Source organism: Theropithecus gelada, chromosome 14 (assembly GCF_003255815.1).
Source record: "Theropithecus gelada isolate Dixy chromosome 14, Tgel_1.0, whole genome shotgun sequence".
NCBI classification, from domain to species: domain Eukaryota; kingdom Metazoa; phylum Chordata; class Mammalia; order Primates; family Cercopithecidae; genus Theropithecus; species Theropithecus gelada.
This window is the reverse complement of record NC_037682.1, coordinates 121,349,436-121,372,558: the sequence shown is the minus strand read 5'-3', so window position 1 is coordinate 121,372,558 and position 23,123 is coordinate 121,349,436. Positions and strand designations below refer to the sequence as shown.

Here is a 23,123-nt window from a genome sequence, read left to right as displayed (position 1 = left end):
TTATGCCTAGACTGTTTGTTCCTTAAAGAAGACCACCAGAGTCCAGAGTCAAAGCCAAGCGGCAAGGATCTTTACTACAAGTTCGAACCTGGTCCTTCCATTCCACAGTATACAAGAAGGCCCTGAACAATGCGAGCGTTTGCTTTTTATAGCCCGAAAGTTGCAGGGGAACAAAGAAATTCTTTTGGCTCCCGCGCTTTCAGTAACTTTGAACGGCTGTCCCTTTATCGGAGACTTTCCAGGTGGTGTTTGTACTGGGCTCAGGGAGTTTGAGAGATATATGGCGGTATGTGGTGGGATGGGAGGATGGGATGTGTTTGTACTAGGCTCAGGGAGTTTTGAGCCCGGGGCTGAGGAATGTGCCTAGCTCCTTTCATTCCTCCCTTCTTTTCAGGTATCTTTAGAGCCAATCTTGGGTCTTATAAGTCTGATTCTGTTTCAGCGTTTACAGGTTGGTATTGGGCTCTGAGGACCATGAGTTGTACGGTGTCAAATCTCTCCTTAACAAATTGTAAAATTCTGTTAACAACACAAGGTCCTACGGTAAGCAGAAATAGTAGACTTAGCAGGGGTCTAAGGAAGGGGGCTAACAGAGAAAACATAGAGGAATTCAACCATTGGTCTGCAGCTGAAGCAAACTGCCGTGTTTTTACTTCAGTGCTTAACTTGCGTAACTGTTGGACCCGGTCCTCTACAAGTCCGGATTCATTTATGTAGAAACAACAGTCTTCTTTTAGAAACATACATGTACCACTTTTTTCTGCAGTGAGTAGATCTAGGGCCCTCCGGTTCTGCAAGGTTACCTGAGCTAGGGACGTGAGCTGTCGCTGAAGGGAGGCAAGGGACTCAGCCGACTCCTCTATAGCAACGGCAAATTGTTGGTACAACTTGTTACTTTCTATGAGGGTGTGACCTAGGGCTCCCCCCGCCAGTCCGGCCACAATGAAGGATGCGGTGAGGGAGATTCCTGCAATGAGGGGGAGAAATATGGCTCGTGCAGGTCTCGGTCTAGGGTCTGGGTGAATAACAGCACTAGTCCAGTTACTGGTATACTTTAGGAACTCGCCAGCAGTTAGTAGAGTCAACCGGGGAACTAATGTGACAGGGAGACACAGTAGGTTGTTAACAGAGGGACTAGGTAGGTTTTTAGATAAGGTTCTATTACACCAGAAGAATATGCCTGATGGAGCCTTTAAGGTGATATTAGGGGGCGTTGCAGTGATGCTACAGAGGCTGGAATTGGTTCTTGAGAAACAGTAGGGAAACTTCTCCTGACTGGGGTTTAGGTATAGGGGCACGTTTAGGATAGGAGCATATGAGAGGTTTCGGAGGTTGTTAGCTTGGGCAAAGGTAGAGGATCCTCATGACAGAGGGACAGCGGTTAGCGGTGGACGCCTTAGAGTGGCACACAGAAAGCAGCCAGACAGGCTGTGAAGTCCTGTAAGGTTAGCAAGTTCTAGTCCTTCTTGTAATAACTTTAACTAGGAGAAAGGACGTAAGTCTTGTGTTAGTCTGTTTTCTTGTCGTTGGATATTCCTGTGGACCAGGGGCAGTACTTGTACTAGGCCTCGCCACAGATAGAGGTGACTGCTAGGCCATGTGGAGGAGGGGGAGTAGTATACAGCCTTATGTTGAGGCGTGGTCCAGCGGGAGTTCCAGGGGTCTCTAACTATCCATGTATATGAAAAGTCTCCGATGGAAGGGCCACTTAGGGTCTAACTGTTTACTCTCTCCTTAATAACAGGGTCTATGGATGTTACAATAGTTATAAGGACAGCCAGCATTTTGGTGCCACCAATAGTGTTTACAATTGTATTTAGTCTGATCAAACTCAAAGCATATTGTTGGTGTCATAGGTTTGGCTATTTGGAAACCAGTAAAATTTAGTAGAATTGGGCTGTTGCACCCTGAGGAGGGGCAATCAGCACTGGCCAATAATTTTCCGGGCTTATGAGGTTGTCCAGGGTGGGTTCGGTTTTCATAAAGCCAGAATCTCCAAAGGGATTAAGAGCTGGTTTTGTGATTTCTCCAGCGGCCACTAGGGCGACTAACGTTAGGGTTAGACTACCTAACTGCATGTTTGCAGTGAGCTATGCTGCCGGCGCAGGGTGAGTTTTAAGGGGTTGTTTCTAGCTCTGTCCACAGTCCATGTGTCTGGTGCTTCAGCCGCCGCCGTGATTGGTCCCAGGAGGTCGGAGGTTGGGTCCACCGGCTTGACGTGGGTGTAGTGGATCCACGACGCGATGCCATCTACCTTTAGGGCGGTGGGTGTGGTTAGGAGTACCTGGAGTGGTCCTTTCCACCTGGGTTCTAGGGTCTCTTGTCGGTGTCGCTTGACCAGGACCCAGTCTCCCGGCTGGTATGGATGGGGTGTCGGCGGGGGACCGGTCTCATATAGTTCTTTCAGCTTGGGCCAGATTTCTTGATGAATTTTCTGCAAGGCTTGTAGGGAAAATAAGAGTTCAGAGACATTTTCTGTTTCAGACTTGAGCAGATCATCTTTTAGGCTGGGAACTAAGGGTGGGGGTCTGCCATACATAATTTCATAAGGGGTAAGGCCCAGTCTGTAAGGGGTATTACAGGCCCAGAACAGAGCGTAGGGGAGAAGGACCACCTAATTAGCGCCAGTCTCCATAGTTAATTTAGTTAAGGTCTCCTTTAAGGTCCGATTCATTCTCTCTACCTGTCCTGAACTCTGGGGCCTGTAAGCGCAATGTAGTTTCCAATTTGCCCTAAGGATGGAAGCCAAATCCTGACTTACCTTAGCGACGAAGGCCGGCCTATTATCTGACCTTATCTGGACGGGGAAGCCATACCTGGGGAGGATATCTTCCAGGATTTTCTTTGCTACAACCTGAGCAGTTTCCTTCTTGGTGGGGAATGCTTCAGTCCACCCTGAAAAAGTATCTATAAACACAAGTAAGTACCGATACCCGTATTTTCCTGGCTTTATCTCAGTAAAATCTACTTCCCAGTAGATACCGGGCCTGGTTCCCCTGAGCCTTGTTCCCGTTGCAGCCTGGGATTGGGGGTAGGCGTTGTTAAGCTGGCAGACTTTGCAACTTGTCACGATGTTGCTGGCCATCTCGGCTGTATGTCTGAATTTGAGTTTAGAGCGTCTGATCAGGTCTATCATCCGCCGAGCACCTAGGTGGGTGGTTCGGTGGATGTGTTCTAACACTTGTCCTAATTTTTCTGGTAGGATGGTTTGATCATTAGTATCAGTCCACCACCTCTTCTGGATCTGTTTTAGGGGAAGCTTGTCAATCCACTGGAGATCTTGTTCTGAATAATCAGGGAAATATGGCAAGTCCTGGGGGCCCGGGTCAGGGAGCTGGAGTGCAAGGAGTTGGCTGGGAGCCTTCGCCACCTTTCTTGCAGTTTGGTCCGCCAGAAAGTTGCCTTGAGCAGTTGGAGTAGTTAGTTTCTGATGCCTTGGGCAATGCACAATGGCTAACTTTTCTGGCCTCCATAGGGCTGTTAGCAGGGCTAGGATTTCTTGCTTGTTTTTAATCTCTTTTCCTTCAGCCGTCAGTAACCCCCGCTCCCTGTAAATGGCCCCATGTATATGCGCTGTTGCAAAAGCATATCGGCTGTCTGTATATACCGTCAGCTTTTTCCCCGCCCCTAAGGTAAGAGCTTGGGTGAGCGCTATCAGTTCGGCATTCTGGGCCGATGTCCCCGGGGGCAGGGGTTCCGCCCAGATTACCTCAGTCTCTGAAGTCACTGCCGCTCCAGCGTACCTCTGGCCCTGATGCATGAAGCTGCTCCTATCAGTGAACCAGACGAGGTCGGCGTCAGGAAGTGGGCGGTCCTGCAGGTCTTCTCGAACTCCGTGCACCTGAGCTAGTATCTCGGTGCAGTCGTGGAGTGGGGCGTCCAGGTCCGGGTTGGGCAGCAGCGAGGCAGGGTTTAAGGTCGTTGGGGGCAGGAAAGTTATCCTGAGAGGATTTAGTAGTAGCCCTTGGTAGTGGGTGAGTCGGGTGTTACTCATCCATCGATTAGGTGGCTGTTTGAGTATACCTTCGATGGCATGTGGAGTAACGACCCGCAATTCTTGTCCCATGACAAGTTTATCAGCATCCTGCACCATCAGAGCCGTGGCTGCAATCATTCGGAGACAAGGGGGCCACCCGGCAGCCACTGGGTCTAACTTCTTTGACAGGTAGGCAACTGGCCTCCGCCAGGGGCCTAAGTTCTGAGTTATTACCACCTTGGCGACACCTTTATTCTCATCTACGTATAAATGGAAGGGCTTGGTAACATCAGGTAGTCCTAGTGCAGGCACGGAGAGTAGGGCAGTTTTAATCTGTTGGAAAGCCGACTCGGCTTCGTCTGTCCACTTAAATGGCTGCTGCCTCCGTGTTGCCTGATATAAGGGTTTAGCCAGTTCCGCGAACCTAAGTATCTATAGTCTGCAAAATCCCGCCGACCCCAGGAATTCCCTCACTTGTCGGGTGGATTGCGGCCTGGGGATCTGCAGAACAGTTTGTTTCCGGGCGTGTGTTAACCAGCGCTGCCCTTCTTTAAGCAAGTACCCTAGATGTGTTACCTCTGGCTTACAGATTTGAGCTTTCTTTGCTGAGGCTCGGTAGCCTACATTTCCTAGAGCTTGTAAGAGACCTTTGGTCCCTTGGATGCAAGCTTCTTGGGTCTCAGCAGCAATCAGGAGGTCATCAACATACTGTAGTAAGGTTATTTCAGGGTGTTTACGTCGGTACTCACCCAGGTCTTCATGGAGGGCCTCATCGAACAGGGTAGGAGAGTTTTTGAATCTTTGCGGCAGTCTGGTCCATGTCAGTTGGCCACTTATGCCCCTATCAGGGTCATTCCACTCGAAGGCGAAGAGCTTTTGGCTCTGAGGGGCTAAAGGCAAACTGAAGAAAGCATCTTTTAAATCTAAAACAGTGTACCATTGATGTTTAGGGTTTAGGGTACTCAGGAGGGTATATGGGTTAGGCACAGTTGGATGTATGTCCACAACCTTCTTATTGATTTCTCTTAAGTCTTGTACAGGTCTGTATTCTCCACTATTAGGTTTTCGTACCGGCAACAATGGAGTATTCCAGGGCGAGTGACATGGGCGAAGGACCTTTTGGTCAAGGAGCCGGCGGATATGCGGGGCAATTCCTTTCTTGGCCTCTAGGGGCATCGGGTATTGGCGTACCCGCACGGGGTCTGCCCCAGGTTTAAGTTCAACAAATAAAGCAGGACGGTGTTTTGCTAGTCCTAAGCCCCCCGTTTCCACCCAAGCTTCTGGATATTGCTGGAGCCAGGTTGCTATGTCCTGGTCAGGGGCCGTTTGCTCCTGGTGGAGCCGGTACTCATCTTCTAGGGTTATAGTCAGGACGGACACGGGTTGATTGTGGGAGTTGGTCACGACGGGCCCCTCAGGGAGGAAATGGATCTGTGCTCCTATTTTAGTTAGCAGGTCTCTCCTTAATAGGGGACAGGGGCTCTCAGGGATGACCAGGAAAGAATGGGTTACATTCTTGGCTCCAAGGTTTACTGTTCTTTGTGTTGTCCATGGGTATTTCTTAACTCCTGTGGCCCCTTGTACCCACGAGGACTTGGAGGATAATTTTCCATTAGTTTTAACTAAGACTGAGTGCTGTGCTCCTGTATCGACTAAGAACTGGACCGGGGACCCCTCCACTTGCAAAGTTACCCTAGGTTCGGGGAGGGGATCCGAACCCCATCTTCCTTAGTCTTCATCTTGAGTGACTAGTACGGGTGTAGACCTAGGGGGTCCTTGTCCTCGTTGTTTTTTTTTGGGGCAGTCTCTTACCCAGTGGCCAGCCTCCTTGCAGTAGGCACATTGGTCTTTTCTCAGATTATCATGCCTAGGGGGCCGCCTGGGTTGGGTGTACTCTGGCTGTAGATGCTCTTTCTGTACCACTGCTGCCAGGACCTTGGTCATTTTTTCAGTGGCCTTAAATTGCCTTTCCTCTGGAGTATCTCTGTTATTGTAAACCTGCTGGGCTATCTGAAGGAGGTCCTGAATCCGCTTTCCTTCCAAGTCTTCTAATTTCTGGAGTTTTCTTTTAATATCTGGGGCTGCCTGATTTACGAATGACATTACTACAGCTGCCTGACTTCCTGGAGCCTCTGGATCTATGGGGGTGTACTGTCTAAAAGCTTCCATTAATCTCTCTAAGTAGGTAGCTGGGCTCTCTGTCTTTCCCTGTAGAATAGAATATACTTTGGCCAAATTAGTGGGCTTGCGAGCAGCTGCCCGGAGACCTGCCATTAGAGTCTGGCGATAAAGGTGTAGCCGTCCCCTACCTTCTGCCGTGTTGTAGTCCTACGCCGGCCTGGTCAGAGGAAAAGTCGCGTTTATGAGGTCAGGGTTGGCAGTCAGTTGACCGTCATCCCCCGGGACCGGCTTTCTGGCTTCCACCTGTATTCTCTCTCACTCTTCCGTGGTAAACAAGATTCGGAGGAGCTGCTGACAATCATCCCAAGTGGGCTGGTGGGTGAACATGACACTATCCAGTAAAGCCAGTAAATCTTTGGGGTTGTCTGAAAACCGAGCACTCTGAGTCTTCCAGTTATACAGATCACTGGTGGAGAATGGCCAGTACTGGAGCCTGGGGATTCCTGTGTCATCTGGGGGTCCTATTTCCCGAAGGGGTAAAGCCACCGTGGAGTCAGGCGGCTGGGGGGGGCTAGTCCGCGAAGTGCGCCCTCGCGTCCGCCCCGCCGGCCCTTCAAAGTTACTTTTCCTTATCAGCGGGCCCGTGAGTGCCGGCCGCCTCCCCTCCACCTGCTGTCTCCCGCGACTCAGCCCGGGGGGGTGGGTCTGGGTGCGTCGGCCGCCTCCTGTCCGCCTGCTCCTTCCCGCGACTCAGCCCGAGGGGCCGGGGCCTGGGGCCTGGAGGGGTACGGAGGGGGTTCTGTGAACAGCGGGTCCTCACTATCAGGTAGAACAGGATGGGGGGGGCAGTTGGTTGCTTGGATTTTAGTGGTCGAGCAACCAGTGCCTTACAGGGTTCAGAGGCTAATTGGAAAGGGGACAGCCAAGGAGGTGGGTTTTCAACAAGGTCCTGCCATAAGAGGATGTATGGGATTTGATCTAAGTGGCCCACACGCCCAGGTAGGAAAATCTTGGATTTTACCCTAGTAATGACAGCAAGCCGGAAGGTCCCTTCGGGTGGCTACCCCACATCAAAGGCAGGCCATTCGGAGCGACACAGAGTAATTAGCTTTCCTTTCCTGATTTCCATACCAAGATCATGGCCCCTTGCTCTAACTTCTTTGAAATTACTTGTAAGGAGAGATAGAGGAGTACTCTGGGTATTACCTATCCTGTAATGATTTGTAGTCCTTTCCTGTAAAGGAATGTGGGTTAGAATCCCTATAAAGGAAATCTGATCTGACTTATTAATGATAGCTAGTCGCAGGCACGCTTCGGCAGCCCGGGAACCGGGGCAGTTCAGATCGCGAACGCGTGCCGGAAGCCGGGAGCCCGGGGACCGGGGCCGGAAGCACGCGCCGGAAGCCGGGAGCCCGGGGACCGGGGCCGGAAGCGCGTGTCGGAAGCCGGGAGCCCGGGGACCGGGGCCGGAAGCCGGGAGCCCGGGGACCGGGGCAGTTCAGATTGCACACGCGCACCAGAAGCCCGGGTCAGAGTCAGCTGTTGCCCGGATCGTGAACGCGCTCCGGCAACTCAGATCGCGAGCGTGCCCCGGCAGTCCGGGTCAGAGTCAGCTGCTGCCCGGATCGCGAACGCGCTCCGGCAGCTCAGATCGCAATTTAGATCAGAAGAGAGCCAGGGGACGTCTCCCACCGGTCTCCACTGGCCGTCCTATAGCGTGTCCGCCAGGACTGTGCCAGCTCCAGTTTCAGACCTCGCGAGTCACAGATTCAGATTCAGAACAGACACACAGACACAGACAGACAAACGGAGACGAGCCAGCTCACCTATCAGTAGATCGATCCTAGCAGATCCGTTGACCAGGGGTCTGGTGGGCTTGGGGAATCCCGGACGAGCCCCCAGATGTTTTGCCTAGACTGTTTGTTCCCCAAAGAAGACCACCAGAGTCCAGAGTCAAAGCCAAGCGGCAAGGATCTTTACTACAAGTTCGAACCTGGTCCCTCCATTCCACAGTATACAAGACGGCCGTGAACAATGCGAGCGTTTGCTTTTTATAGCCCGAAAGTTGCAGGGGAACAAAGAAATTCTTTTGGCTCCCGCGCTTTCAGTAACCTTGAACGGCTGTCCCTTTATCGGAGACTTTCCAGGTGGTGTTTGTACTGGGCTCAGGGAGTTTGAGAGATATATGGCGGTATGTGGTGGGATGGGAGGATGGGATGTGTTTGTACTAGGCTCAGGGAGTTTTGAGCTCGGGGCTGAGGAATGTGCCTAGCTCCTTTCAGCATGGCACGGGCTGGGCTGGCCTCCCTGAATCCCACTGCATGGGTGACCACGTCTACACCTGGGCCAAGCCCCAGCTGCCGAGGCTCATGCACACTTAGGAACCAGACCACCCACAGGCCCTGTGGAACCTCTACATTTAACACAGACCATTCCCTCAGCGCCTGCACTGGGCACTTCTGTCTGACGTGATCAGGAGGGAATGAGCACATCAGGGCAGAGAAGGAATGACATTTACAGCACACACAGGAGTCCTTCAGTGTCGTCTTCACTCTACTTCCCATGCCTTGGTGAGAACAGATGTTCCTTCCCTCCCTGGGGAGGAAAATGCGACAGATATTCTCAAACAGGTTCCAGGCAACACTCCCTCCCTCAAAAGGGTAAAACAGGCTAAAATGAAAGAGGCACTGCAGGCCGGGTGCAGTGGCTCACACCTGTAATCCCAGCACTTTGGGAGGGCAACATGGGCGGATCACCTGAGGTCAGGAGTTCAAGACCAACCTGACCAAAATGGAGAAACCCCGTCTCTACTAAAAATACAAAATTAGCTGGGCGTGGTGGTGCATGCCTGTAACCCCAGCTACTCGGGAGGCTGAGACAGGAGAACAGTTTGAACCCAGAAGGCGGAGGTTGTGGTGAGCCAAGATTGAGCCATTGCACTCCAGCCTGGGCAACAAGAGCGAAACTCCATCTCCAAAAAAAAAAAAAAAAAAAAAAAAAGAGAAAGAGGCACTGCAAACCCCACCTCCCCCGAGAAGCCTTGCAGCATTGCTCCAATCAGACTATATTTCCTCCCTTTGTTTCCATAACTCATGGCAGGCAAAAAAAAAAAAAAAATCATTGAACACACACATATCAGCAATGTTCTAGGACAGGCCTGAGCTGGGGACATAGTGGTGAGCCAAGGCTACCCTCTGCCCTCTGGACACTGGCCATGTCATTTCTCTCCCCGGGTCCTCTTCCCTGCCCAAAGCTCCTGCGGTCCATCATCATACCAGAAGCCGTCAAATGTTCCCCCAAAAGCTCCCTAACCCCGCCCCAGATTTAGACATTGTCCCTTCAGGCCACCAAGCAAGGAGAGAGGGAATATTTTAAATTAATAAGTAAAAATCGAGGGAGGCTGGGGGTGGTGGCTCAGCACGCACCCAAGGCAGGAAGATGACGAGCCCAGGAGTTCGAGACCAGCCTGGGAAACATAGTGAGACCCTGTCTCTACAAAAAGAATACAAAACTTAGCTAGGTGTGGTGGTGGGCACCTCTAGTCTCAGCTACTCGGGAGGTTGAGGCAGGAGGAGAGCTTGAGCCCAGGAGGCTGAGGCTGCAATGAACTGTGATCATGTCGCTGCATTCCAGCCTGAGTGACAAAGCAAGACCCTGACTCAAAAAAAAAAAAAATCAAGGGGGATGGCATGGGAGGTGTTGGTGCCCTTGAGCCAGGCAGTACCCTTCCTCCAAGGCCTTGGGACCCATCTGCTTAGCCTTCACTGGACAGCCAGCCAGGTGTTCATGCACTGCCTCACATCTGTCCCTGTGTGTGCGCTCACATGACCACCTCTCCCCCAAACACGAAGCCACACTTCCTCCCATTCTCCTCTGACAAAGCTCCTCCCTCTCCTACGTTAGACCGGGGCCTGGGCGCCAGTGCACCCCCTCTCCACCATCACCACACATTCGTCTCCCCACCTCACCAACTCACGTGTCCCTCCTACCAGGGAACCAGGCCCCTGGTCTCGGAAGCCACAGGTCAGAGCAAAACCAGCCCCTTGCTGGCCTGGAGAAAGCACCTGCACTGTGGTCCCCACCCAGCCTGACTCCGGTCTGTGCTGAGGGGAATGGACGTCCCGTTTCTTGCAACTCCAGTAGGAAGAAGAAGAAAGGAGGGCGCAACTCCAGTAGGAAAAGAAACTTAAAAAGAAATAAAATGTTTTACTCATTTACACAAATACACACACTGAAGTCCACCCTGGGAGCTGGTAAAACAATTCCAATCTCAGACCCGTCAGTTTTCCAGGGTCCCCTGAGCCTGGGCTTCCTGAAGAGCATGGCTCAAGGGCCCCACAGCCCAGATCCGGCAGCCCCCCACCTTCACTGAGGAGGCCCGGAGGCTCCGTTCCTGCTACTCCTTAGAGACAGGGGAGCCAGCTGTGCAGAAATGGGCCTCGGCCCAGCTTGGGGCTGGTGGGGGAAGCTGTGTCTTCAAACCTTTGCCCCCAGTTGGGTCAGTAGAACCACCACTGTCCTCCCCTTCCACCTCCCAGATCCACTTCGGAGGCGGAGGAAGCGGAGAGCTTTTCTAGGCAGATCTGGAGCCCTGGAGATGCAGTTCACAGTCTATGTTCTGGGGCGCTGGTGCAGTCAGCAGTCCAGTCTCCAGCCTGCAGGTGCACACACTGGGGTGGACGGTGGGGCACCCCACAGGCGTACACATTTGGGTGGCCCCTGCCCCTATACCCCAGTTTTCTCTTTGATCCAGTCCCGAAACAGAGGGAGCCTCGTGTACACGCCCGGCTTGTTCCTCTGAGCGCAGCCGTCTCCCCAGCTCACCACACCGGCCTGGAAGATTCGCCCATCTGCCTCCACGCTGGACAGGGGTCCCCCGGAGTCACCCTGGACGGAGACAAGCCCTGCCGTGAGTCCCCAGTCCCGCCTCTCCCGGGGCCTACCTGCCACCCTCCTGCCCTGGGGCACACCTGGCAGGAGTCCACGCCACCGCTGAGGAAGCCCACGCACATCATGCGTGGCGTGATCTGCTGCGGCAGGAGGCTCTCGCAGGTGGTCTGGTTGATGACACGGATCTCACCCTTCTGCAGGATCAGCGCGCTGGTGCCTGGGGAGAGGGCAGGACAGGGCTGGGAGCCGGGCTGCTTCGGGGGCAGCGTCATTCGAGGCGCTCCCCACGAGTCATTTGACTCTCAAAACTCTGGAACAGCCCAGATGCCCTGGGCTGACAAACGGGTAATCCGCATCTACTCAGTGGGCTCTGGCATTAGCAGCCACCTAGAGAAAGCAGGGGCATGCTGAGATCTGCCAGGCGAATTGAGAGGGAACAGACGCCGCCACAAGCGGGGGTGAGGAAATAAGCAGCAGAGAGGGAAGGTGCGGCAAATGCCCCCGGGGTTCTGTGAGGGCACTGGAGCTGCACGTCCTGTTCGTTTTCTTTCCTCTTCAACGTCTACAAATGTTCAGCATATGCTATAGAGTGGATTTTTTCAGTCTAGCCTTTGCCAACTAATGGCCTGCTTCCCTTCATACCCACCCCTCACGTGCCTTAAGCACCACTGGGCTTAAGGTGTTGCTATCTTCATAATGCAATGAAGAAACAGGGTCAGAGTTTAAGCAACTCGCTCAGGGTTACTCAGGTAGTTAGGGGCAAAGCCAGCCTTCAGTCCTGAGCCCGGGCTGCAAATCCCATGCCCCTTTTACTAAGGGCCTCCATTCCGCCCTGGACAGCCTCATTCTGCCAGGCAGAGGGAGACTGGGGCGGCCCCTCGCCCCACGGCTGGACACGCAGAGGAAACACAGCCTTGGAGGAAGGCCTCAGGCCCTCTGTGGAGCCCTGGGTCAGCCCGAAGCTCACCTCCATACTGGGTGTGTCCCCAGCCTGTGACCCAGATGGCCTTGCCGGCAGGGAAGACATGCGAGGCATCCGGCAGGCAGATGGGCCGCACCACGGAGCTGTACTCCACCGGTTTCTCCAGCTCCAGCAGCGCAATGTCGTAGTCGAAGGTGAAGTCATTGAAGGAGGGGTGGGAGATGATGCGCTTGAGCCGGCGCTCCTGCACCTCGGGGGCGCTGCGCTGGCTCTGGTCGTGCAAGCCCAGGAAGGCCGTCCACTGCGTGGGGTCCGAGTACCTGGAAGGGGGAGCCGCTGTGAGACCGCGCGGTCACTCGGGTCTGTGCACAGGGCCCCGCAGCCCCGCGCGTTCCCAGAGGACTCCGCATGGTCGAGGCACAGCAGCTGCTGAGAGAAGATGACGGTGCCAGCTCTTACTTGGTCTTGACCCTAAGCAAGAAACTACTAAGTGCCTCCCGCTGCAATAAGAAACTGCTCTTAAACTCTTTACCCCCCTCCTTGAATACATTTTTAATCTGATGACCAAAAATTAGGTATCTTATGAACCTGATCTTTCACAGGAGGAATAACAGAAAAATCAACCCAAATGATTTTTCTTTTCTTTTTTTTCTTGTTGTTGTTTTTTGTTTTTGTTTTTGTTTTTGTTTTGTTTTGTTTTTTGAGACAATCTTGCTCGGTCGCCCAGGCTGGAGTGCAGTGGCGCAGTCTCAGCTCACTACAACCTCCGCCTCCCAGATTCAAGTGATTCTCCTACCTCAGCCTCCTGAGTATCTGGGCTTACAGGTGCACACCACTATGTCTGGCTAATTTTTGTATTTTTAGTAGAGACGGGGTTTCACCATGTTGGTCAGGCTGGTCTCGAACTCCTGACCTCATGATCTGCCCCCCGCCCCTTGGCCTCTCAAAGTGCTGGGATTACAGGTGTGAGCCACCATGCCCGGCCCAAATAAATTTTTAATGCAGTGGTATATAACCTAAGACCAAAATGAATTGAAAAATATGTTGTGTTGTATCTACTAAGTTTCTTGTTGGCTATGGAATAGGTTTAGCGATTCTGAAGCTGTTCCATGTGCACTGTAGAGCGGGCGCCCACCCTAGTGTGGGGAAAGGGAGGCACAGATGTGGAATGGCATCAGAGGTATCAGGAAAGGCTCATGATTTTTATTTTATTATTATTTTGTGAGGTGGAGTCTCACTCTGTCACCCAGGCTGGAGTGCAGAGGCGTGATCTCAGTTCACTGTAATCTGCACCTCCCAGGTTCAAGTGATTTTCTGGCCTCAGCCTCCCGAGTAGCTGGGACTACAGGATGCGCAGCCACGCCTGGCTAATTTTTGTATTTTTAATGGAAACAGGGTTTCACCATGTTGGCCAAGCTGGTCTCGTACTCCTGACCTCAAACAACCAGCCCGCCTCAGCCTCCCAAAGTGCTGGAATTACAGGCATAAGCCACCATGCCGCTGGCTCACAATTCTTAAAAACTGGTCTAAAACCACTGCTGTCTCTAGCAGCACCCAGAACTTAGTGTCTAAATATCCTTCTCTATTGAAAGGAACCAGGGCTCCTTGGAAAAATGGCTGATTTCAGATCTGGGTCTTAATGGAAAGCACAAAGCAAACCTAGAACATTTTGTTTCTGCAGGAAGCAATCAAGCACTCAAACACCAATGTGGTCCATCTGGCAAAGCTGGTTAAAATGAGGACAATAAGAACCCCGAAATAAATGGTGACAGGGTGACACTACTAAACAAGCGGAATAATAAAAAATGGGTGGGATAATCCATCGGTCCACCCTGAGTCTAAAAAGTAATTTCAAAAGAGTTTAAAAGGGACAAAGGAAAGCTATTATTTACAGAGAAAAAGCAGCCCCTGGCCAGGCGTGGTGGCTTACTCCTGTAATCCAAGCACTTTGGGAGGCCGAAGCGGGTGGATTACCTGAGATCAGGAGTTCGAGACCAGCCTGGCCAGCATGGTGAAACCCCGCCTCTACTAAAAACACAAAAATTAGCTGGGCATGATGGTGGCTGCCTGTAATCCCAGCTACTCAGGAGGCTGAGGCAGGAGAATCGTTTGAACCCAGGAGGTGGAGGTTGCAGTGAGCCGAGACAGCACCACTGAACTCCAGCCTGGGCAGCAAAGTGAGACTCCACCTCAAAAAAGAAAAGAAAAAGGAAAGAAGGGAGGAAGGGAGGGAGGGAGGGAGGGAGGAAGGGAGGAAGGGAGGAAGGAAGGGAGGAAGGGAGGAAGGGAGGAAGGAAGGAAGGAAGGAAAAGAGAGAGAGAAAGAGAGAAAGAGAAAGAAAGAAAGAAAGAAAAAGAGAAAGAAAGAAAGAAAGAAAGAAAGAAAGAAAGAAAGAAAGAAAGAAAGAAAGAAAGAGAAAGAAAAAGTGATCAGCTCCTAAATGCTGAAGAAACAGTACAATAAGGAACCACATTCTCACCTACCACAGTAATAATCAACAAATGTGAGAATTACCAACGGACACTGAGACGCCAGGTAAAATACGGCTGGAGAACGACACACTCACGCTGATTCAAAGAATCACCTGTGATGGTGTATTCACAACCAAGGTGGAAGCCCCTTTATGATGGCAAAATCTGCTGGGCTCCCCGAGCCAGGTGCTCAGGCTCCTCTCCCAATCAGCCGCTGTCACGGGGGATCATGCTCTCCCTGAGAAATGTACAGCACCGCCCATGCACTGCTTCCTAACCCAGCCATGAAAACAGAGTCGGGAAAACCCAAATTGCGAGGCATCCTGTAAGATAACTGGCCCGAACTTTTCAACAATGTCAATGCCATAAAAAAACAAAAAATAAAAGGCATAGAGAAACTGTTCTTGATTAAAATGAGATTAAAGAAACCTAATGACTAAATACAAGGCATGACCCTTGACTGCATCCTAGAACTTTTTTAAAAAAGCTCCGAAGAAGGCCGGGCGCGGTGGCTCACGCCTGTAATCCCAGCACTTTGGGAGCTCCAAGTGAGAGGAGCACAAGGCCAGGAGATCGAGACCATCCTGGCTAACACAGTGAAACCCCGTCTCTACTAAAAAATACAAAAAACTAGCCGGGCGAGGTGGCGGGCGCCTGTAGTCCCAGCTACTCGGGAGGCTGAGGCAGGAGAATGGCGTAAATCCGGGAGGCGGAGCTTGCAGTGAGCTGAGATCCGGCCACTGCACTCCAGCCTGGGCGACACAGCGAGACTCCGCCTCAAAAAAAAAAAAAACAAACAAACAAAAATTAGCCGGGCGTGGTGGCAGGTGCCTGTAATCCCAGTTACTCAGGAGGCTGAGGCAGGAGAATCACCTGAACCCGGGAGGTGGCGGTTGCAGTGAGCTTGGATTACACCACTGCACTCCAGACTGGGCGATAGAGTATGTCTCAAAAAAAAAAAAAACAAAACTTCTAAAGAAGAACACGACGGGCATGATTGGAGGACATTTACGATGCGTACATCAGCTCGCAGCACAAAGCAATGCCACCATTTCTCAGTGTGGGACAGCGCCCTCGTTCTTGGAGACACAGGCCGAGGCACCTGGTGGGAAGCCTCACAATGGCTGCCCCCAACTGGGAAATGGTTCGGAAAAATACACGCGGGTGCAAACAGAGAGAAAGCAAACGTGATTAACTCAATCACTGAATGTAGATCAGAGGTATAAGAGTGTTGCCTGTATGGCCAGGTGCGGTGGCTCACGCCTGTAATCCCAGCACTTTGGGAGGCCGAGGCAGGGGAATCATGAGGTCAGAAGTTCGAGACCAGCCTGGCCAGCATGGTGAAACCCTGTCTCCACCAAAAATACAAACAATTAGCCAGGTGTGGTGGCACACACCTGTAGTCCCAGCTACTCCGGAGACTGAGGCAGGAAAATTGCTTGAACCCAGGAGGTGGAGGTTGCAGTGAGCTAGGATCACCCCACTGCACTCCAGCCTGGGGATAGAGCGAGACTCTGTCTCAAAAAAAAAAAAAAGTGTTCACTGTACTAGTCCTTTTTTTCATTCATTGTATTTACAATATTTTTGTAGGTTTGAAAAATTTCAAAATAAAACATTGGAAAAATGCATATCTAAAATAGAAAATGTGTGTGACAAGAGAAAGGCATGAACACCCGCTTCATTTTCCCTCACCTCTCAGGAAAGTCAAAAGGTTACTGAACCACCCAGCCAGGGGACCTCCCCGACCCTGGAGCACTAAACCGAGCCTCTGCCTCCACATCTCTCCCCATGCCTGCCTGAGCCCTGGTCCACTCTCGCTGCCCCGGCGTCCATCCCCTTCTGCCCTTCCTTTCTTTTTTTTTTTTGAGATGGAGTCTTACTCTGTTGTCCAGGCTGGAGTGTAGTGGCATGATCTTGGCTCACTGCAACCTCCACCTCCCAGGCTCAAGTGATTCTCCCGCCTCAACTGCCCTCAAGTAGCTGGGACTACAGGCACCTGCCACCATGCCTGGCTAATTTTTGTATTTTTAGTAGAAATGGGGTTTCACCATGTTGGTCAGGCTAGTCTCGAACTCCTGACCTCAGGTGATCCGCCCGCCTTGGCTTCCCAAAGTGCTGGGATTATAGGCGTGAGCCACTGTGCCCGGCCCCGTTCTGGCTTCTTTTACAGCCAACTCCCTACAGAATCGCAGGCCTAGGCCGAAGCTCAGTTTTCCAAGCTGGGCTATACCCGATCTCGCTTCACTGTAATCTGTTGCCACCAGAAAATGACTTCCCAAAAGCTGCTTTTGTGAGATCCTTTTTGTCCCATTCCACAGCCTAAAAGGATTCCCAAGAGCTGCCAGGTGAGGCCTTGGGACCCACCCAGGCCTTCTGCGTTCACCATCAATTGACCTGACCTTTCTGATGGCTTCCCAGCCTGCTCACATCCAGATACATACTCACCCCTGCATCAACTCATTCACTCAACAATCCCTGGGCATCTGTGATGTAATCTATGATCCAGTCTTCAGGTTCACCGTGTACACGGGGAGAGAGATGAAAACCACCGATTACAACATGACACGAAGGGTTCCACAGAGGACTGGGTAGAAAGCTGTGGAAGAGGATGGGCTGGGAGTCCGGAAATGAAGTGAGTTATGAACCAAGCCATCACATAGGCCTGGCCAGCTATGGCCTGAAGCAGTGGAGAATGCCACAAGTTTAAAGAGAACAAAGAGAGCTGGGCACAGTGGCTCACACCTGTAATCCCAGTACTTTGGGAGGCCAAGGCAGGCGGATCACCTGTGGTCAGGATTTCAAGACTAGCTTGGCTAACATGGTGAAACCCTGTTTCTACTAAAAGTACAAAAAATTAGCCAAGCATGGTGGTGCATGCCTGTAATCCCAGCTACTCAGGAGGGTGAGGCAGGAGAATCGCTTGAACCCGGGAGGTGGAGGTTGCAGTGAGAGGAGATCGCACCATTGCACTCCAGCTTGGGCAACAAAAGTGAAATTCGCTCTCAAAAAAAAAAAAAAACAAAAGAGAGCAAAGCATGTTCAGGAAGCCCTCACACTGAGCATGGGGAAGGCGTGAGGACCGCACTGGAGACTGAGGCCGGACGGACGGGCAGGGGCCAGATAACATGGCCATGTCGGTCATGAAGGAGTTCCTGCTTTGTACTGCAAGCTGTGGCGGGCGTTGAGCAACAGATTGGGGTGACCAGATTTTGGGAAGATCACTCCAGGCTCGAGTGGTGCAGACAGAGTCCTGAGAGGAAAGGAAGTGGATGGGGAGAGGTGCTGCAGCTGCCCAGGCTACAGTGAGCTAGGACGAGCAAGATGGTGGCAGTGCAAATAGAAGAGAGTAGAAACGTTTCAGGAACGCCCAGGAGGCAAGGATGTAGCTGAAAGGTTATCATGGGATGGGGAAGAGGGGAGAGCCATCCTCGTCCCTCTGGCTCAATTCCTCATGATCTCAATACCCAGCATGGACACCCCCATCCAGCTCTTTGCCCTGTGCCTGCAGGTTTCCACCTCCCTCCTCCAAGCCCTCCCTGTTCACCCGGCGACCTCAGCTCAAGACCCCGCTTTCATGAAGCCCTCTCTGCAAACTCAGCCAATTGGTAAGTCTGACAGTATTTGATTATATCAGCAGACTCAGCCTCTAATGTTTAAGGCATGCACGTCTACCAGTAGCTGAGAGACTGGTTGTGAAGATGCAGCCACTGCTATCCCCCATGGTGACTCCAGGGGCTGGAGTGCAGTTGGGAATCGCGAGTGCTCAGGTAGAACTTCTGATGTCCCAAACACTCTTCTCGATGTTGACACAGTAAGTTGTTTTATCCCTGAAACAGCCCTGCAAGGTAGGGTCACCCTTTTTAAGATGAGGACTCGCACAGAGAGGGCAACTTGCCAAAGATCATACAGCTAATACGTTGTAGAGCACAGTTGAAACCTAGGCAGCCTGTGCATTTAACCGCAACGTGATGCCGCCTCCCGGCAGTGCCCGACGAATGCATGATGACTTAGCCATGTGCTCAGGGTCCCTTGACACCAGGCCCCTGCACACCTCACACCTCCGTGCCTCTGCATACGACACTCCCTTTGTCTGGAAGGTCTGAGCCACCTGGTCCAGCTGACAAACACCCTCACTTTCAACCCTCAGTTCAGACACCCATGTTGAGTGTTCCCAACAGTCGCCCTCCCCAGTCCCTCAGGCATATGGATTTAAAATTCTAAACCCCACATGCTGGGTCCAAGGGAGCCTGGACACAGCCCTGGCACAGCACTTACTGCACGTGTGTGTCATTGTCCTACCCTCACAAGTCTGTGGCACACAATCTGCAGGGACCAAGTCCTATTCACATTGGTCTCTCTAGTGTCAGTAATAGCCATGGGTGTTGAATATTAACTGCACTACACATTGGCAGAAGCACGACTGATGATCAACACAGGATGAAGGAGAAGGAAATGAGAAAGGAAGCAATGAAGCAAAGGAAAGGAGGAAGCAGTGCAGGACAGCAGTGGTGTTCCTAGTATGCACCCAGCCATTTCCTAGCTCCACCTGCTGACGGGGCCTGGACATGACACCGTGGTGACAATGAACACACTAAGCAACTGGAACTTGGTCTCTAAATACCATCCCCAATAAACGCCTCCTTGGAGAAATGGTTGGTCCTAGGGCTGGGCTGGGGAAACACAAGATGAGCCTATTGTACCTCGTAGTGCCAGAAAGCAAGGACGTGGCTCAAAAAAGGAAAGAATGGGGCATGTCAAAGAGGCACAGAAGCCAACCTCAAAGAGCAGTGGTTGACCCAGGCATGGTGGCTCACATCTGTAATGCCAGCACTTTAGGAGGCCAAGATGGGAGGATCACTTCAGCCTAGGAGCTGGAGGCCAGGCTTAGCATTTAGCAAGGCTCTGTCTCTAGAAAAATTTTAAACTAGCTGGGCATGGTGGCATATGCCTGTAGTCCCAGCTACTTGGGAGGCTGAGGCAGGAGGATTGCTCAAGCCCAGGGGTTCGAGACTGCAGCGAGCTATGATTTGCACCACTGAACTTCAGCCTGGGTGACACAGTAAGACTCTGACTCTCATACACACACAGACACACACACAAAATTCTTAAGCTCACATTACTCCAAAAAACAAAAAATCATCCCTGCTCTGGGTGAGGTTGGGTATGACAAAATGAGACAAGGGACAGTCTCAAGCTAGACAAAGCCACATGTCAAGCACCCAGCGAAGCTGGGGACCATGGAGCTGGGTCCACTCCTCACAGGCTCTTGCTGTCTGTCTCCATCACCCAAGCCCTGTGCACGTGTCTGAGCGCACTCCATCTGTGCTGCAGGCCTTCCTCCTACTGTGGGCCCATCTCTCCTCCCTGCAAAGGGCAGCTGAGGGTTTGGGTCACCTGCTCCTGGAGCTGTCTACCATGGAAAATCATGCAGCCAGCAGAAAGCGCATCCGCTTCTCCCGAGGGTGGACTCTCCTGGAAGGCCCACGCACCTGCGCCTGCCTCTTCAGAGGAAGCCAGGCCCTAAAACTCCTTCCTTCAGCCAATGGCCAGACGCCCAGAGAGGCTGGGAGCTAAGACACAAATAGTGCAGCCTGGGATGCCCACGTGACCCTTCCAGGCCTCTCATCTGCCTATGTGTCTGAGGCCATGACATGCTGAGCACCTACTATGTGCCAGGCACAGCGCAAAGTGACTCAGGTACAGCATCGTACTTAATTCTCACAACTCTAAGGGTGGGAACTGATACTGTCACCATCATCAGTGAAGATCCCAAGGCCTAGGAAGTTTGAATAACCTGCCCAGGGTCACCGGCAAGCCAGAGCTGGAGCATGAATCCAAAGCTCATGTTGGCCAATCCGAGGAGTCGTGCAGTGCAGACTCACCGGAGACCACACCCGTGCTCCAGTCTGGCTCTGCCACTTAACAGCTGTGCCACCTCGAGCAAACAGCTCTACTTCTCTGAACCTTACTTTCTGTACAATGACGATACAATCGACCTGCCTAACTTGCTGGGCGTCTTAGGAGAGGCACAGGGACAGCACTTGGCTGCCAGTGGGCACCGAATACAGTGAGTTTTTATTGTTACTGTTACTAAGCCCCGTCCTGGGATATCTGTTCATTTGGTTTGGACGCTTGTCCCCTCCAAATCTCATGTGGAAATGGGATCCCCAGTGTTGGAGGTAGGCATGGTGGGAGGTGTTTTGGTCACAGATCCCTCCTGAATGTTTTGGTGCCCTCCCGATGGTGATGGGTGAGTTGTGAGTTCACACGAGGCTGGCTGCTTGAGTCTGGGACCTCCTCCTGCTCTCTCTTGCTCCCACTCTCGCCATGTGACGTGCCTGCTCCCCCTTCACCTTCTGCCACTGGTGGAAGCTCCCTGTGACCCTCACCAGAAGCAGAGGCTGGCACTACGCTTCCTCCCCAGCCTGCAGAACCATGGGCCAAATAAACCTCTTTTCTTTATAAATGATCCAGTCTCAGGTATTTCTTTAGAGCAGCTCAAGAATGGACTAACACATGTGCTCACCCCTCCAATGCCCTTCCTTGGTGCCAACCCACCCTGGCATGACTCCCAGATGCAAGGGACCAGTAAGGAGGCTCCCTGCTGCCCACCCAGAGACCCACCTGAATCCTCTGTCATCGATGTAGCAGTGCGCGGCGGAGACCAGCCAGTTGGGAGAGATGAGGGAAGCACCGCAGACGTGGCCCTGGCCCAGCGCGTGCAGGCTCACCTGCCAGGGCCACTCGCCCTCATCCGCATCTGTGCCCCCAACAACACGAGCCTGTCTCGTGAATGACCGCAGCCCACAGTCTGCAGAGGGGGGCAGAGAACCAGAGGACAGCAAGTCAAGGTGGGGACATCGAACCCCAAGGGGACATGCAGTGGGTGCCAGAAGACCCTGTGTGGGGAAGCCAGCTTTTGGCGTGCACAGCACTGCTGGAGTGGCCAGGGCATGAGGGACCCCCAAAACTACCTTTGAGCGTCACAGACTCCCACATGCCCCTTCTTCTCCCCACTCCCAAATTCAAACTCGCATCTTCCCACCTCCCTCTCCCTCACAAATGCAGCGAGGGCCTCCGGAGGCCAGCTGCTCAGCTTCACTTTGATTTGGGTGTCATCTGCCTGACTGGACGTCATTTGGGGCGTCACAGGAGAGGGGGCGGCGTGGAGCAGGGAGAAGCATCTTTGAATGCTGAGGGACACAGCTCTCAGAGGGACGAATGAACCACTGATGTGAGGTCACAGAACAGCTGCAGCTGTGCTCAAATCTAACCCGTGGCCAGCCAACGCTTCTGAAACACGGAGACTGCAAATTAAAGTATGGGTGGGCGAGGGTGAGACCCTGCCTTGGGCTTGGGTGAGCTGGGCTGCTCTTCTCCAGGCTACTCCCCTATAGCTGTGTCTACACAGCAAGGGCCAGCAATGCACTGCAGCCACGACCTCGCCGTGCTACAGAAGCCCTGAGATGCTGGCTGTACGGGCCTTTCTCCAAGACCAGAGCCAGCCCGTGGGGTGGTGCCTTCATGACAACTGGCAAGGCTATCCTTTCCGCCAGGAGACGCAAGCACAGAGCTGCTAAGCGAGGCGCTGGCGGGATTGCGCCTCCAGGTGCGCCCTCTGGTGGGCACCTCACACAGTGAACGACCTGCACAACCGTACTCAGACGCCTCGCTCACCGCAGTCCTTCTCATCTGAGCCGTCGCTACAGTCCTTCTTCCCATCACACTCAGGGTTGCCCTTGCTCAAGCAGAGCCCGTTGAGGCAGCGGTAGGTGTGTTTGGTACAAGTGACGACGTTCACTGTTCAAGGAGGAGGACAAGGGAGGGGATCAATTCCTCTGCAGCATCTGACCAGAAGCCAGAAACCACCCATGGCGCCTCATGGCCCCTGCACCTTACCCCCTCCCCCAGGCCTGCCCCACCCACGTCCACTGGCCTCTCAGCCCTGCTACAGGTTCTCCACCTTCCAGAAAATTCTCCCCCCTCCAGAGCCCTTTCTCATCACACTTCACCCACAGGTGGTCTGTGTTCATTAAACTCGGGGCATCCTGTGCGTGGGTGTGCTCAGGGCTGCCTCCTCCAGGGGCAAGGCCCCCAGCAGGAAGGTGGGTGGGGCGGGCCTCACCTTTGGGGCAGGAGGCCTCGTCGGACCCGTCCCCACAGTCGTCCTTCCCATCGCACTGCTGGCTCTTGGAGAGGCACTTCCCATTGGAACACCTGAAGGTCTGGGCGGGACAACCTGGAGAGGCACCAGGACTCAGCCACCAGGAGCCACCGGGAGCTGCCCCGCCCGCCTGCCCGCCCAGGCCGCCCCTCCCCAGCACTCACTGCACCCCTGCTCGTCGCTGTTGTCTCCGCAGTCGTTCACACTGTCGCAGACCCAGAAGAGGGGCTTGCAGAACTTGTTCTTGCATGTGAACTGGTGGGTGGCGTCGCAACCTGGAGTGGGGTAAGGGGAGGGTCGGCTGTGAGGCCCTCATCACTCACTGCTTCCCCAGGATGCCCAGGCGATCAGAGCTACCTGGGGACTGCTTTCTGATCTGCAGAGAGACCCAAGTGGCCCTGCTCCACCAGCTACCAAGCTGACCTCAGCACTCCGAAACACCCCGCCACCTGCCCCACAGAGGCCAAGATCTCCATGTGGCAGGGTGGGGAGGGAGGCCAGAGGTCCCTACACAGGGCCGAGAGCAAAAACTCCCACCACCTCCAGCCTTTTTGCCTTGGCAGTCAGCCAGCAGGGCCA

The 23,123-nt window shown here is 53.0% G+C and overlaps 1 protein-coding gene across 1 annotated transcript in view; it reads right to left on the bottom strand.

Annotated features, from left to right (window-relative positions):
• Window positions 1-10,283: 10,283 nt before the first annotated feature.
• Window positions 10,284-23,123, bottom strand: part of ST14 (suppression of tumorigenicity 14) — a 52,092-nt gene continuing 39,252 nt past the window's right edge. The window contains exons 13-19 of the mRNA XM_025358238.1: window positions 22,709-22,819; window positions 22,506-22,619; window positions 22,058-22,180; window positions 21,005-21,191; window positions 11,955-12,229; window positions 11,068-11,204; window positions 10,284-10,984 (exon numbers count right to left, since the gene is read on the bottom strand). Of these exons, the coding sequence (XP_025214023.1) occupies window positions 10,823-10,984; window positions 11,068-11,204; window positions 11,955-12,229; window positions 21,005-21,191; window positions 22,058-22,180; window positions 22,506-22,619; window positions 22,709-22,819 (1,109 nt within the window). The 3' untranslated portion in view covers window positions 10,284-10,822. The remainder of the gene's footprint in view (window positions 10,985-11,067; window positions 11,205-11,954; window positions 12,230-21,004; window positions 21,192-22,057; window positions 22,181-22,505; window positions 22,620-22,708; window positions 22,820-23,123) is intronic.